The sequence below is a fragment of the Girardinichthys multiradiatus genome, chromosome 5, assembly GCF_021462225.1.
Source record: "Girardinichthys multiradiatus isolate DD_20200921_A chromosome 5, DD_fGirMul_XY1, whole genome shotgun sequence".
Taxonomy (NCBI): domain Eukaryota; kingdom Metazoa; phylum Chordata; class Actinopteri; order Cyprinodontiformes; family Goodeidae; genus Girardinichthys; species Girardinichthys multiradiatus.
In genome coordinates, this window is record NC_061798.1 from 45,662,295 (window position 1) to 45,677,948 (window position 15,654).

The window sequence follows — 15,654 nt, forward strand, 5'->3', positions numbered from 1 at the left end:
ATTTATTTAGAGCACCTTTTTTAAAACATTACATACAAAATGTGCCACAGAAATTGCATCAAAAGTAAAGAGAAGCACCTACTTAGAGTTGCTGCCTGAGCTGAGGCTGGTGGTGAGCGTTGGATGATCTGCCTTCTCTATAGGCAGCTCTGAGGTGGAGGCTGAAGATGATTGGGACGATACAGACTCATTACTGCCCATTAATGTTTCATCTGCAGTCAGAGTGGAATCGTCTCCCACTGCTGAAACATAACAACAGAGAACAAATAATCTCCATGTAATCAACAAATTTGTTAACATATCTTTATTGTTTGTATTCCACATAGACTCAGCCGATGCAGCTCACTGTTAAAAGCTTGTTTGATAAAGCAGCTGAATAATTCATCAACACAAAGGTAAGTGTATCATCAAGGGTTTTTATAAACCGAACAAGTGAGACAACAAAGTTCATTGTGTTCCTGGTAATACAGTCAAAGACAAGAACCTAAGAGACACTTGGGAGAAACAACTTCTTTCATTCAGTTTATTATTGAATAATGTTTGAGTACAAGGGGACTTTAAAAAGCCAAAACACAGGCGTAGGTATATAAAAGATGAGCAAAAAGTTTCTTTTGCTTATCTTTTCAAAACCTGATAGTGAAAATTCAAGATGCCAACACCAAAGGTCTATACTGATCTAATATTTAATGACAGGCATTTATAAAGTTCACATAATTTTTGATGCTGGAAACATGTGATGTGACAGAAAATCCTAAACCAATACATTTGCGATATGTCAATCCAGCCCAGTCCAGTCGAATAAATGAAGTTGTATAAAAAGTCTCTCTAAAACAAATCTAATCTCAGTAAATTAGAATATCATCAGAAAGTTAATTTATTTAGGTAACTCAATTTAAAAAGTGAGACATCTATGTTATACACTGTAGATTCATTAGATTCAATGATATCTTTCAAGCATCTGTTTCAGTTTATTTTGATGATCATAAATTAACTAATTAAAACCCCAAATTCTCTGAAAGTGGCATTTTTTTAAAGCCAACCTAAAAAGATTTCTCATACAGAAATGTTGGCTTGATATAAAAAATGTGCGTGTACAGTACAATTACTACTTGGTCAGGGCTCCTTTAGCATGAATTAATGCAACAATGAGGTGTGACATGGAGAAGATCAACATGTGGCTCAGCTGAGGTGTAAGGAAAGCTCAGGTTGCTTTAATGGTAGCATTCAACTCGTCTGCTTTGTTGCCTCTGGTGTTTCTCATCTTCCTCTGAACAAGGGGTTCGCAACTTGTGGCTCTGGAGCCACAACTGGCTCTTTGTACCTTCCTCAAAGGCTCTTAATAGCTTTAGCTAAAAATGATAAAGAACCAACACATGTTTTTGAATACAGGTATAATAAAAAAAATTTATAAATGCAGATCTGCACATATTTCAACAGATATAAACACATTATTCAGTTATTTGATAATATACTGCAATATAAAATATTTGTCTAAAAGATTCTACAATGTATTACGTACTGTAAGGCCTTCTAACACAAAGAGTAAAATAAATACACTTCCCCACCCTTGGTGTACTCCCCCACCAACACGGTTGCAGGTCAACTCAAAAAACCAGCCACCTGCATAAATCACTCTTCAGACTTTCCCGCTTCAATACCCTTGAATTTGATTTGGGCCTCATTAAGTTGGACCCACATAAAAAAAACACAAAGGTTAAAAAAGGATTACGCCTTCCATCTCCTGATATTAAAATAAGCCACAGTAAAGCTGGTGCAAAGAAGACAAACAGAACAATCTGGTAAGCAGATTTAGACTCCTTTGGTGTTGTAGACGAGGGGGGAGGGATTCAACTGAAGGGATCAGAAATTGTGAGAGCTAGATTTTGGGTCAGCAGGTCGACAGATCTGCTTTGTTTATGCAACCCGGTGGGAATCTTCTTACAGTGTCTTGTTTCAATAAACTTGAAGGGGAAACATTACTGCACAAGGGCACAAAAAGACCACAGGCGCAATTACGTCTACATGGTATTACAGACAGGAGGTGGCTTTTTAGTGTGTAATGCGTGGATAGTATTTTTATTAGTAGTAATAACTACTTAATAGACATACATAATACTGGAATTTGTGACTTTAGAGCTTACAGGGAGAGGGAAATGCAATCGGCTGCCAGCTTAGACGAATGCTGTGTTATAGTAAAATGATATTTTTTTGGCTTGACCGTTACAATGTTCAACTTTCAATGAAGAGGTCCTGAGAAAAAAAAAAAAGTACACCGTGCATTCAATTCTAGGCTTTTGGGTATAAGGAGTCTTTAATATGTTATAAATTATTTAAATCTAAACTCAAATTGCACAAAAACACCACAGGTTCAACACTTTTATTCCTCTTTTTCTTGTGGATTATCCCTTTTGGGGGTCGACACAGAGAGTCATCTGTTTTATTATTTACTAAAAAAAAAAAACAAAGCTAAAATGTAAGACCTGACTGTGAAAAAACAGAAAAGTACAATTTCTATAGAGTTAAAGAGGGAAGCAACAATTAGATGACAAGTAAAAAACTTGTGAATAATAATATAACTAATAACTATTGTCAATCTTCCCAGGAGTGGACGTCCCAACAAATTTAGGGTGTGCAATTTGAGCAAATGGAAAAATGACAAGTCTCAGCATGTTACCGTTCAATGACAATTAGAAAAATACATAACTGGTTATGGGTGTGATAAGAGGGTTGTCATGACAACGCCTCTCTGACTTACAGTGCTGTGAACAAGTATTTTCTTCTATTTTTGTTTCTTTGCTTTTACAGTTATTTGTTTCTGAACAAACACTTTATTATCATCAGACAAAGCCAGGGCAAACACAGCATCCAGTTTGGAAAAATTCCGTTTATTTGGGAAAATTAGCTCTGTGGGAAAAAGTAACCACAGAAGAAAAGCACTTTTCTCAATAAAGAAGAGTAAGACAAACTGTCCTCTGAAGAAAAAAGGTCCTTTTTGAGTCACGCAGATCAGGGACCGGGGGGGCAGCCAAGTAATGATGACACGGCTGTGAGTCACCCTGGAAAATGCCTACCGGAGGGGGGACGAGATCTACACGAAGGTGGAAGGAGAACCCTATCTAGTGGACACTGGGGCAGAGGTATCCATGACTCGCAGTGGCCTAAAGACGACAGGATACCTTACGGTTCATCTTGCCAACGGGACAATAGAAGAGATGCCGTATGGGACCTGGCAAGGAATCATTTGGGTGAAAGGTCTCTACAATCTCATCACCGTCACAGACTTAAAAGAACTTAACAGACCAAGAAAAGAACGTTGCTCCCTGCCACAAAGGCTGAGCCAGCTAAAGTCAAGGTTAGTAAAAATAGGGCCAACTCAGAGTGAAACTGGGGCACAGTGAACGTACCAGAAGTAACTGAACAGAAGCTGAAAGAAAGCGAGTTACGGAAGATCATCGCCTCAGCAAATGTGGTCTGGTTCAAGAAGGACTGCGGAGACCTGGGACCAAAGTATGTGCACCTCATAGAAGGGGGAGTACATCCACCTGTTAGGCAGTACCCCCTGAACCCAGGTGCTGTTGAAGAAATGGATAAAATAGTTTAAAAAAAATTGAGTGCTCTAAGGATCATCAGAGAAGAGCTAAATCCCATCACTAACAGTCCCATTCAAGCAGTAAAGAAACCATAGTCGGCAGGAGGAGGTTAGAGGCCAGTAATCAACTTCAAGGCCCTCAATCGAAGAACAATAGCAAACCGAGCCAGCCTGATCAATCCCCAAGGAGCACTGAAGACACTCAGAGTCAAGAAATATAAACTTACATTGACTTAGCAAATGGATTTTTCTCCCTCAGACTCGCAAAGCAATCACAAGGCAAGACAGCATTCACTCACAAAGGCAAGAGTTATGTGTGGCTAAGGTTACCTCAGGGGTACAAGAACTCCCCTAATGTGTTCCAGTCAGCTGTAATGGACGTTTTGGGCAACCTAGGAGCTACAGTGTACATAGATGATGTGTTCATTGCAGACAACTCAGAGAAGGAGCACCTAGAGATACTGCAGACACTAGTGGAGAGAATCACAGCACCAGGTTTGAAGCTGAATCTCTCAAAATGCCAGTTTGGACAGTTTCAGGTGAACTACCTAGGGTTCCAGGTAACAACAGATTTGGGAGTCTCAGAAGGGTATCGAGAGATACTAGCACAGATCCAGCCACCTAACTCCGAAAATGATCTGCAGAAGATTTTGGGACTTTGCAACTATGTAAGAGATCATGTCCCTAATTATCAAAGTTATGCTAAGCCATTATATATCTGCCTAAAGAAGCGAGAAGGAGAAGAGGAAAAAGTGACAAAGAAAAACTGGACATGGACTGCATCAAACCAGAACGACCTGGATAAGCTCAAAGAAGCAATCTAAGAAGCTGTGAGGTTGGAACCAAGGAGCTTGATTGAGAAGTTGGTGGCTGAAATCAGCTGTGAAGATGAGGACTCCATGCTGAAAGTGAGTAATGAAAACGGGTGCTTGGTAACTTTGTGGAATTACACTTTATCATCTGTTGAGATGAAATTCCCCTCAAGAAGAAAAGGAGTTAGCAGATACTGGAGCACCTTGAAAGACGTAGCACAAGGACAGCGGATTAAAGTCATCACTCTGAGCCAAGTCCACAAATACCTCAGAAAAGGAACGGTGGAGAGCACGAAACCAACCAATACGAGGTGGGGAAGATGGGAAGACATCCTACTGGACCCCGACTTTGAGATTGGCCCACCACAAGCAGCCAGCAAGAAAACACCCTTACAGCTGTCTGCGAAAGAAAAGCCTCAAGAGTGGGTCCTATACACTGATGGGTCAAGGAAAGGACTGGATCAGACGGCCTACTGGGGGTTCATTCTCAAACAGCACGGTCAAGAGAGGGGTCACCAGAAAGGTAAAACTACCGGTAGTGCACAGGCGGGAGCAGTGCTGGAGGGAATGTTAGAGTTGATGAGAAGAATCAAAAGAGCAAAGATAATCACAGACAGCCACTACTGTGCACAAGCTTTAAATTAAGACTCATCCATTTGGGAAGAAAATGGATTTGAAAGTGCCAAAGGAAAGTTAGTGGCCCATCAGATCTGTGGAAAAAGATCGCTGGAGCTTGAAGTGGAGCACCAGAAGGCTCATACCCAAGAAGGGGCTCACTGGCATGGAAACAATGAGGTGGATCGCTATGTTCAACAGAGAAAAGTTGTCTTTGTCGGGATCGAGAAGTGGGACAGAACGCCACAAGGAAGGGCTGTCCCTGAAGAGTACATGGATGAGGTGGTACGGAGCGTGCATGAGGCCTTAGGACATGCAGGCGTGCTGCCTACCCGTAAGGAATTGGAAGAGCAGTAGCTGTGGATCCCTATAAAACACATCCGGCACGTACTACGGGACTGTGAAGTATGTGGTCAATACAACGCAGGGCGCCGTGGACAGCGGCTGGAAGGTCTGACCATCAAGAGCACCATCCCCTGGGACTCAGTGTTCATTGGATGTCACAGGCCCCATGGGGATAACAGGGAAGAAAGGTGAGAAATACCTCCTGGTGCTAGTAGATTTAATGTCAGGGTATGTAATTGTAAGAGCAGCAAGGAGAGCCAACGGCAGCAGTGTCGTTGCCATGCTGGAGCAAGTCTCTAGTTCCCTTGGGGTGCCCAAGGAACTGCGAACAGACAATGGGACTCATTTTTGCCACGCACAGGTTGATCACTGGTGCCAGAGATTTGGAGTAATGAGAATTTACTCTCCACCATACACTCCCCAAGCAAACGGAGTGGTGGAACACACCATAGGTCTGGTGAAAAACTGGATAGCAAAAAAAGGTAATTCTCATGACTGGAACACCAAAGCTGTAGAAATAGGGCAAGCACTGAATGACAGACATCGAGTCAGTAGACACTCCTCTGCAGCAGAACTCAACCAACGACCATTCTCTTCACAGGAAGTGAAGCCAGACCCAAACAGAAGGTGGGTGAGTTCCTCGTGACATCTGAAGCCTGGCATCGTGACAGGGTGTTACAGATTCCAGGAACTGTGACTCATTGGACAAACACACCCACTGACCCTGGCTCCACCCATAGGGTACAACTAGTAGTGCAAATGGTTGTAGTGCCATTTAGAGGAGTATACTCCATTGGAGCAACAATAACAGTAGTTCCAGAACAACAGAAGGTAGACCCTGAAAAAGGAGAAGTTGCAGCAGCATACAGGAATAAACTCTCGCGTTTCTGGCCTTGGTCCTTTTTGCCACAGAAGTGGAAATGGACAAGAAAGGACAAAAACTGATGGACCAACAGGAAAAAGGGACAAAGGTTGTCAGGTGTCAAAGGAGAAGAAAGAAACGAAGAGGAGTGTTCCCCATCAGGTGCACTCACACCTATGCCATAGTAACAACCGGGTCTAACACTTAGAATGGCCCGGGACAAAGAGCCTTCTGACGGCCCTGACAACACAAGTCCCCCTACTCGACCCAAGCTATGGAAACAGATAAAGATTACGGATAAAGCGGAAGTCTTAACTGTCTTATGTTTTTCAGAAGTAGAAAACTACAAGTATAATCAAAGAAATATGTATGATGATTTTCTATTTTTCTACAATTATTAAATGTAATGAAGAGTGGTAATGTTAATCAATTGTGATGTATGAATAAAAATGAAGTGATGTTTTTTTATAGCTGTAACTGGTGTGAGAGCTAGGAACAGAGAAATACGGTGTTAGAAAGCTTGAGGCTGAGCAGATAAGGAGGGCATCATGGTCTGGGAGCCAGAAGCGGCAGAGTAATAACATCAGGACGGGAGGGGCAGAGAAGAGCCAGCTTCACGGGAACTGGGCATGGATGGGAGGTCAACGAACAAGCTCAAGTCATAACAAGCATGGGAGCGAGAAACGAGAATCCAGGTACATGCTGTTCTTTGTCAGTCTGAAGTTTGAAAAACAGGCAAAAGTCATAACACAGGGAACCAGCTGCAGGCTGTTTATGAGTCTGTCTATGGAGGCTGGGAGACAGCACCGTAAAGTCACGGTGATCACGTAACTCAATGAGCCTCCATGCCACGCCGCATTGAAGCAGTCATTTCTGCAAAAGGATTCCTGACCAAGTATTGAGTGCATAACTGTACATGATTATTTGAAGGTTGACGTTTTTTGTATTAAAAACACTTTTCTTTTATTGGTCGGATGAAATATGCTAATTTTGTGAGATAGGAATTTTGGGTTTTCATGAGCTGTATGCCACAATCATCCGTATTAAGACAATAAAAGACCTGAAATATTTCAGTTAGTGTGCAATGAATCTAAAATATATGAATGTTAAATTTTCATCATTACATTATGAAAAATAATGAACTTTATCACAATATGCTAATATTTTGAGAAGGACCTGTAGATGCCCGAGCCACCTCAACCGGCTGCTCTCGATTTGGAGGAGCAGCGGCTCTACTCCGAGACCCTCCCAGATGGCCGAGCTCCTCACCCTATCTCTAAGGGAGTGCCCGGCCACCCTACGGAGGAAGCTAATTTCAGCCACTTGTATCCGGGATCTCGTACTTTCGGTCATGACCCACAGTTCATGGCCATAGGTGAGGGTAGGAAAGTAGACCGACCAGTAAATTGAGAGCTTTGCTTTTCGGCTCAGCTCTCTCTTCACCACAACGGACCGGCACAGTGCCTCCATTACTGTGGCAGCCGCACCGATCCGTCTGTCGATCTCCCGCTCCATTCTTCCCTCACTGGTGAACAAGACCCCGAGATACTTAAACTCCTCCACTTGAGGCAGGAACTCCCCTCCAACCTGAAGAGGACAGGCCACCCTTTTCCGGTCGAGAACCATGGCCCTGGACTTGGAGGAGCTGATCTTCGTCCAAGCCGCTTCACACTCGGCTGCGAACCGCCACCGCGCATGCTGTAGGTCTTGGCTAGAGGGGGCCAGCAGGACCACGTCATCCGCAAACCAGACCCCCTCGGGCCCTTGGCTGCGTCTAGAAATCCTGTCCATAAAAGTTATGAACAGGACCGGTGACAAAGGGCAGCCCTGCTGGAGTTCAACATGCACCGGGAACAGGCCCGACTTAGTGCCGGCAATGCGAACCAAACTCCTGCTCCGCTCGTACAGGGACCGTATGGCCCCTAATAAAGGGCCCCCGATTCCATACTCCTGGAGCACCCCCCACAGGGCATCATGAGGGACACAGTCGAATGCTTTCTCCAGGTCCACAAAACATATGTGAACCGGTTGGGCAAACTCCCATGAACCCTCAAGCACCCTGTAGAGGGTATAGAGCTGGTCCAGTGTTCCACGGCCGGGACAAAAACCACACTGCTCCTCCTGAAGTCGAGGTTCGACTATCTGTCGGACTCTCCTCTCCAATACCCTGGCGTAGGCCTTATCAGGGAGGCTGAGGAGTGTGATCCCCCTGTAGTTGGAACACACCCTCCGGTCCCCCTTCTTATAAAGGGGGACCACCACCCCAGTCTGCCAGTCCAGAGGCACTGTCCCCGACCGCCACGCAATGTTGAAGAGGCGTGTCAACCATGACAGCCCAACAACATCCAGAGATTTGAGGTACTCAGGGCGGATCTCATCCACCCCCGAAGCCTTGCCACCGCAGAGCTTTTTAACCACCTCGGTGACTTCAGCCTGGGTGATGAAGGAGTCCAACCCCGAGTCCCCAGCCTCTGTTTCCACCACAGAATGCGTGATGACAGGATTGAGGAGATCCTCGAAGTACTCCTTCCACCGCCCAATAATGTCCTCAGTCAAGGTCAGCAGCCTCCCACCCCCACTATAAACAGTGTTGGCGAAGCACTGCTCCAGGTGGTGATCAGTGGACAGCTCAGCCCCTCTCTTCACCCGAGTGTCCATAACATGCGGCCGAAGGTCTGATGATACGACAACAAAGTCAATCATCGACCTCCTGCCTAGGGTGTCCTGGTGCCATTGGCTGGTGTATTCCACATACAATCATACCCCTTTATACTTGAGCAGTGTTGATAATGTCTTCATTTGCATTCAATATCAAACTGGGGAAGTATTACTCATTTGTTGTTTCCTATTTCTCTTCCTGTCTACAACTGGGATAAATATGATGTGACCTCTGCAGTGCTTTTCATGACCTCTCTAATAAACCAGAAGATGTGAAAAGATACGGATGGAACTTCAGAACTCTCTTACCATTCTGAACGTCAAGGACTTGTGGATTGTACACGGCTAATGGCCGATTCTGTCGACTCATTTTCTTGGACTGCCTTGTGGGAGCAGATAACACCAGGCCAGCAGGTGACATCGGGCTTAATTCTGGAGAATCTGTAAAGATCTGAAAGCACAAGTGAGTAAGTCTCTAAACTAGACAAGATGCATAGACTAGAAACGGTTAGTAACAGCATGTCCTCAACTAACCTCACAAGTTTGAAAACTCAGTCTTTCTGTTTTGGGAGATGGAAAAAGTATTTGCAGCTACAGTTTTTGCTCTTAGAGAAAGTTGCAGGGCACATTGGCTGGCCAAAAAAATCCTGCTCTTAAGAAGATTTTATTTCTCTCAAAGAACAAGAACAGCTCCACACAGACCATAAATCACACCCTATACCAAAATCTGGGTGTAAGTTAAGGTGACTTTTCCCTTCAGAGAAATTGACCCACTCTGTAAAAGAGCGAGAAATAAAATAAACATGGTTTTGGACTTGAGAAGGGTAGGCCAAGTGGTGCAGTCTGTTTACACTGGACCGTGTTTACATATAAACTTTAGATGTGGAGTTGAAAGAGAATAGGGCTACAGAGGAGAGGAAGTCTCAGCAGAGCCTCGGAAAGGATCACAGACGAGGGGTTGGGGGGGGGGTGTAGAGAGAAAGGGAGAAGAGAGGGAGAGAGAGAGAGAAAGTGGCAGAGTAAGTGAGATCTAGTGTGAACGGGAGAGATGCAGAGGAGGGGAGGGCATGAGAGAGAAAGTTTGTAGAAGAGAGGCAGATAGAAGAAAGTGAGAAATCTGATATGGCTGAGAGTTTCTGCTGCTTCGCTCTGCAGATGGAGGTGAATGTAAAACAGAGTCTAGAGTTGGTATCTGGGGGTATCAACAGTCTGGAGTGGGACTCAGCTGTGAGGAAAGTTAATGCCTGTCTGTCTGTCTGCTCAGCTTTCCCCCGCTCTAACATGCTGTACTTTCCAAAATGCTCTTGCTGCATTCTAACACTACATCTTTTATCACCAGGCCAGTGTTAGGCACACTGGGTAGATTCAGAGTCTAGCTGTATAGATTGCTTCAGCATATTTATATATCCTGCTGGTTTTCAGCTGCCTTCTTCTTTCACAAAATAATTTAAGATTTTTGAGCTTTGGTAGAAATATTTTTCACAACACATACCGTCTTCAATTTAATGAAGATGGAAGGAGGAAAACAAACTTTCTAAAGGTCCTGGTTTCATCTGATTCTGTGCAGGGTACACTGCTGCTCCAAACAGATTAGAAACCTAATCTCAGAACCTTCTCTGCTTTGACACAGGGAATTATCCCCTTTTGATGATCGACACAGATAAATGGCTTTCTTGGTAGATCACATAATGCTATAAACTACATTTTTTTTAACCAAATTATAACAGAAATAAAAGCATTCAGGCAGACCAAGAACTTTAGAAATACACAAAAATGCACACAATATTCTGATCATTAATCAAACTATCTAACAGAATGCCAGGTGTACAAGCCAAGTTTAAGCACCTAGGGCTCCCCCTATAGGCCAGATTGAAAAGTTATGCAAGTTTAGGAACTTAAATTGGCCTCTTTTTTACTGGGTTGAGACTATGCTGTGTCAGGGGTTTTATTGGCTGAGAATCTTTATACCACTTTATACCAAATAAATAAATGTAATAAATATATAGTAAAATTAACCAGAATGTACAATATTTGACATAATCCATGTACACTTCTTGGACATCTTTTGAAAGTAGCAAGCTTAATATATAAATATACAGCGCTGACATCAATAACGCGAACAGAAGACAGGAGGATCACATATAACCTGAGACTCTTTAGTGTTTCTCCTTACCACCAGAAAGAGCTAATGTAAAAAACATCATGATAAAAATAAAACAATACTTGCGAACATATTTTTGCTTTGCTTGCACCTTCGTTAGCCTTAAGTATAATGTAATTATATGTCACCAAAGCTGGTGAATGTAGCCGCCTCATGCTGCTTTCTGTTTGTCACCTGATATTTCTGCATTTTCATTTATCTTCACAGGACACACTGCCTTAAGTAAAAATAGCTTTTGATGTCAAGTGGAAACCCAATTATGAAGAAAATTGTACACTGCCAGAATGAATCAAAGTCAACTAACTTTGTACAGTGGGAGATCTAGCCATTTGATCCCCTGCTGATTTTGTAAGTTTGCTCATTGTATATAGCTCAGCTACAATTCTGGCTCCCAGATTGGTTATGTGCCCCTGTAGCACACAGATTGCAATCAGTCAATGTATGTGGATATTACAGATAGCCCTGACCTTACCTAATTATGTTTACGAAAGCAAATCTGACCAAAGAATCAGTTTCTTCCATTCTAACATTTCTTCAAGGACTGCAGCATGAAATGTGGTGGTGACTGGAATAAGTAGATTTTCAGCTTGATTGGACCTGAGTGCTGAACAGTTGGCCTGTTTTATCCTTTAGAGTTTTAAACCCGTCTGTCATGGAACATTGTGAATTTAGGAGTGGTGGCAACTTTTTGAATTGTTTTGTATTGAGGCGGGGGTCTACATTCTTTAGGGGTAGACACAGAGACTGTTTGAGTAATGCCAACCACATTAATCGCTATGAGATGCTAAACTCACTCATTTTATTAAAATATGTTTTGCACGGTGGCGCAGTTGGTAGCACTGGTGCCTTGCAGCAAGAAGGTCCTGGGTCTGATTCCCGGCCGGGGGTCTTTCTGCATGGAGTTTGCATGTTCTCTCCGTGCATACGTGGGTTCTCACCAGGTACTCTGGCTTCCTCCCACAGTCCAAAGACATGCCTGTTAGGTTAATTGGTCACTCTAAATTGCCCTTAGGTGTGTGAATGAGTGTGTGCTTGGTTGTTTGTGTGTTGCCCTGTGATGGATTGGCGACCTGTCAAGGGTGTACCCCGCCTTCCACCCATAGACTGCTGGAGATGGGCACCAGCTTCCCCGCGACCCACTATGGAAGACGCGGTAGAAAATGACTGACAGACTGACTGTTTTACAGCAGCTGCTCTCTCAGAAAATCTGGGCTACTTCCAAAAATACTTTGAATGCTCATTTCCTAGCTCTGTACTGGAGCTAAAATTGTCATCACCATGTCAAAGCTTTACAAAAACTCATGCCTGGAAGTTGGCCCCAGAACTCTCACTAGTGCATCTCTGACATGCATATCACTGAGTGAGATAAATATTTAATCCCCTTAAACCCAGGCACAGTTCTGGAGGTCAAAGTTTAGCTATGTGCCTATATGGCACACATATTATATAATCAAATTAATCAATTACAGGGGTTCCTGACTTTTTAACTATACACAGCATACCTGTCACAAATTTCTTCCATTCCAACCATTTCACAACCATGGTCAAACCACACTGCTGCCAAAAGATGTCAGGGACAAGATAGTAGATCTACACAAGGCTGGGATGGACTCTAAGATCATCAGCCAGAAACTCGGCAAGAAGGAGACCAACAGTTGTTTCAGGGATTATTGTGAAATTGAAGAAAAATGTAAAATGACCATCAATAGCTCTGGGTCTGGAGCTCCATACAAGATCTTGCCTTTTAGAGTGAGAATGGTCATTAGATCGAACAGGTCGCTGAAATCCTGCAGTCCCAACCTCAGACTAAAGCATTGATGGGGAAACATTATGATTTGGGGTCATTTCTCTCAAAAGGGTACTTGATGACTTCACAGCACAGAGGGGTTAATAGATGGGCCCATGTAACATAACGTTTCTTTTTTTAACAAGAGCCTTCCTCACTCCACATGCTAAATACTGAACAGAGATCAAAAATGTCCCTCCAGCACCCGATCTTGGATTGGCTGAAGATGGATGGAGGGGTATACATGTTCAGCGTGTATATATTGTGCCATTTATGGATTTTCAGCTCTTCACATTGAAGTTAAACTACCATAAAAAACTGAGACTGAATATATTTGTCATATCAGAAAATGATCAAATATTTTCAGAACTGAAGTCACATCCCATAAAAATAAGTTTTGAATAAACCCATGTTCAACATTACCTTTTCATGATGTTCAATGAGGATTTCCACAACAATGTTTTGGAACTTGAGATCCATGATGGCAGCGACAGTCTCCTCCTGTGGCCTCATTAACGTGGGACCAAACACCACACCCAGGTTGGCGACGGTCATCAGATTCTGTTTGCTGTGTGCTGCCACTCTGAGGGATAAGAATGACCCAATTCCGCTTTAGGCACATTATTAACTGACAGGATTGTGCAGAAAAATCATTTATGTGTTGAAGTAAATCAAAGACATTAAAAGGAACTAAAAGCAACATAGATTAGTAAAAAAAAAATTTTTTTTCAAATAATGGCTAAATTCACTGAGATATGTATTGAAACTGTACCTTATGGCTGAGTTTTATTTGGAAAACTGATAGGTGTCAGTGTCTACCAGTGACAAGAATAAACCCCTCTGTCAGCTTTCATCAAGCCCGGTCACCTTCATGGTAACTTCCTGCCATCAATAATAGAGTGCCTTGCAATAGCATTCATATTCTTGGACTATTCTAGATTTGATCCCATTACAATTACAGCCTCAACTAACCAGAGCCCCTTTTCCACACGTTTCCTGTATCCCCTTCATGTCTCATGGCAAAGGCAACTTTTTTGACCTTCTTTCAACAATGACTGCTACTTGTCTAATGGAGACATTCCACCTGAGCTGCAAATCTCCGCAGCTCCTTCAGCTAGTGTCCATGCTATTTGATCCCCAATATTCTCTAACAAACCTCTGATTAAACTACACACTGGTAGACAATTTCCTAACTATGCGGTTACTGAAGGCAATAGTTTGCATTGGATTTGTTTAGAGGTATCAAAGTAAAAGTAGATGAATAAAAAAAGCATGCAACACTGTCAGGTTTTTGTTGCGAGCCATTTTGAAAGCTATGTATTCTTTTCTCTCCATTTTACAATTATGCACTACTTTCTGTTCCCATTAAAATTCATGGACGCTTGTGGTTGTTACATGACATGTGGAAAAGTTCAAGAGGTATGAATACTTTTGCAAGGAATTGTGGAAATGAGAACTTTTTTTTGAAGATGAATGGGTTGAAACATCATTTTCAAAACTAGGACAGCCAGGTGGTCATATGAATGAAGGAATCCTTAATTTCAAGTTATCTGGACATGTAAAGATATTTCTCTTTAAAACAAGATGATGTATGTCACAGTTGCAGAGAGACAGTTTAAATAGCTTTAAATGGTGCCTTTGAAGACAAAAATATTGGTGACAACTCACATTTATAACATCTCTGCAACCATTTCAGATATGTGTGTGAAATTCTGGCTTTGCTTCCTTCCCCTGCAGGACATGCACACATGCCAACTTCAAAAAAATATCCAAGTCTCCAGTCTGGAGAATTTCACGCTGGATAATCCAAATTCAATTTCAATAGCACTGCCTTTTAAAAAAAAAAAAAAAAAAAAAAAAAAAAACAGAGCCTGATTCTGCAGAAGGTTTCTCTGAAATAAGATTCACCAGACTTCTACTGCCTCAGGGAACAGGGATTATTTACTTATCTTCAATTTGCTCATGTTTAGTTTATAAAAAGCTTGCTGAGGTAAATCCTTGTAATGTTGGCTAACATTATTTCCTAAATCTTTCCTTTTATTCAAATGCAAAATAAGTGATGTGTAATAGAGGTCCATCCAGAGGTAAAAACAGCGCTGTTGATAAAAACAAAGCTTGACTTAGACCGTTCTATTCTTCTTAGGCAGCAAAAGGTCACAGCAAACAGATACTACCCAGATATAATTATCCTCCTTAAACAACTTACATGAAAATTGCTCAAGAAAAGGCAAAAAAAAGTCAAATTTGTTAGCAAGCAGTGAGTAGACAAGAAAGAGATGGAGTGACAGCAGGGAAGGGGGAGTGAAGAGAGTGGGAGTGAGGGAGATGGAGAGAAAAAGCATGTGGAGTGAGAACGAGGAGACAGACATGAAGAGCAGAGAGAGAGAACAGAGAGAGGAGGCAGAGATTCGGTGAACTATGACCACTCACTTGGCCAGATGCTTCATGAGCAGCCCGAGGACTTGTCGATTCTTCTCCGGTAGTTTGTGGACCAAGCAGTGGACGGCTTGGATGCGGGACTCGGGACTGCCGCCCTCTATTCAAACGCAGAAAAACAGCCAAGCACTCATTTTAAACTACAAGCATCTCTGTGCGCTTCTAAAATGGCAAAAAGCCAGGGCTGCTCAGATCAAATATTACACTTCAAACAGGCGATTCAATGCCACATTCATGGTTGATCTGAGCAGTACACAAACAGATTTTGAAGTAAAGTTAAAGCAACTAAATCAAAGTAAAAAAAAAAAAAAAAACTTTAACCACTTTAAAAAATCCCCAAATATGCATTTTAATTCATCTGGACACTTAAAATGTATGAAGACTTTCAGA

The 15,654-nt window shown here is 42.5% G+C and overlaps 1 protein-coding gene across 4 annotated transcripts in view; it reads right to left on the bottom strand.

Annotated features, from left to right (window-relative positions):
• Positions 1-15,654, bottom strand: part of arhgap10 (Rho GTPase activating protein 10) — an 82,855-nt gene that overhangs the window by 16,796 nt on the left and 50,405 nt on the right. For 3 of the 4 annotated variants that reach the window (XM_047365095.1, XM_047365097.1, XM_047365098.1), the window contains 4 exons: positions 15,259-15,364; positions 13,252-13,411; positions 9,191-9,332; positions 83-242 (listed from right to left, as the gene is read on the bottom strand). In XM_047365095.1, coding sequence (XP_047221051.1) covers positions 83-242; positions 9,191-9,332; positions 13,252-13,411; positions 15,259-15,364 — 568 coding nt within the window. The remainder of the gene's footprint in view (positions 1-82; positions 243-9,190; positions 9,333-13,251; positions 13,412-15,258; positions 15,365-15,654) is intronic. The other variant, XM_047365096.1, reaches the window with a different exon arrangement.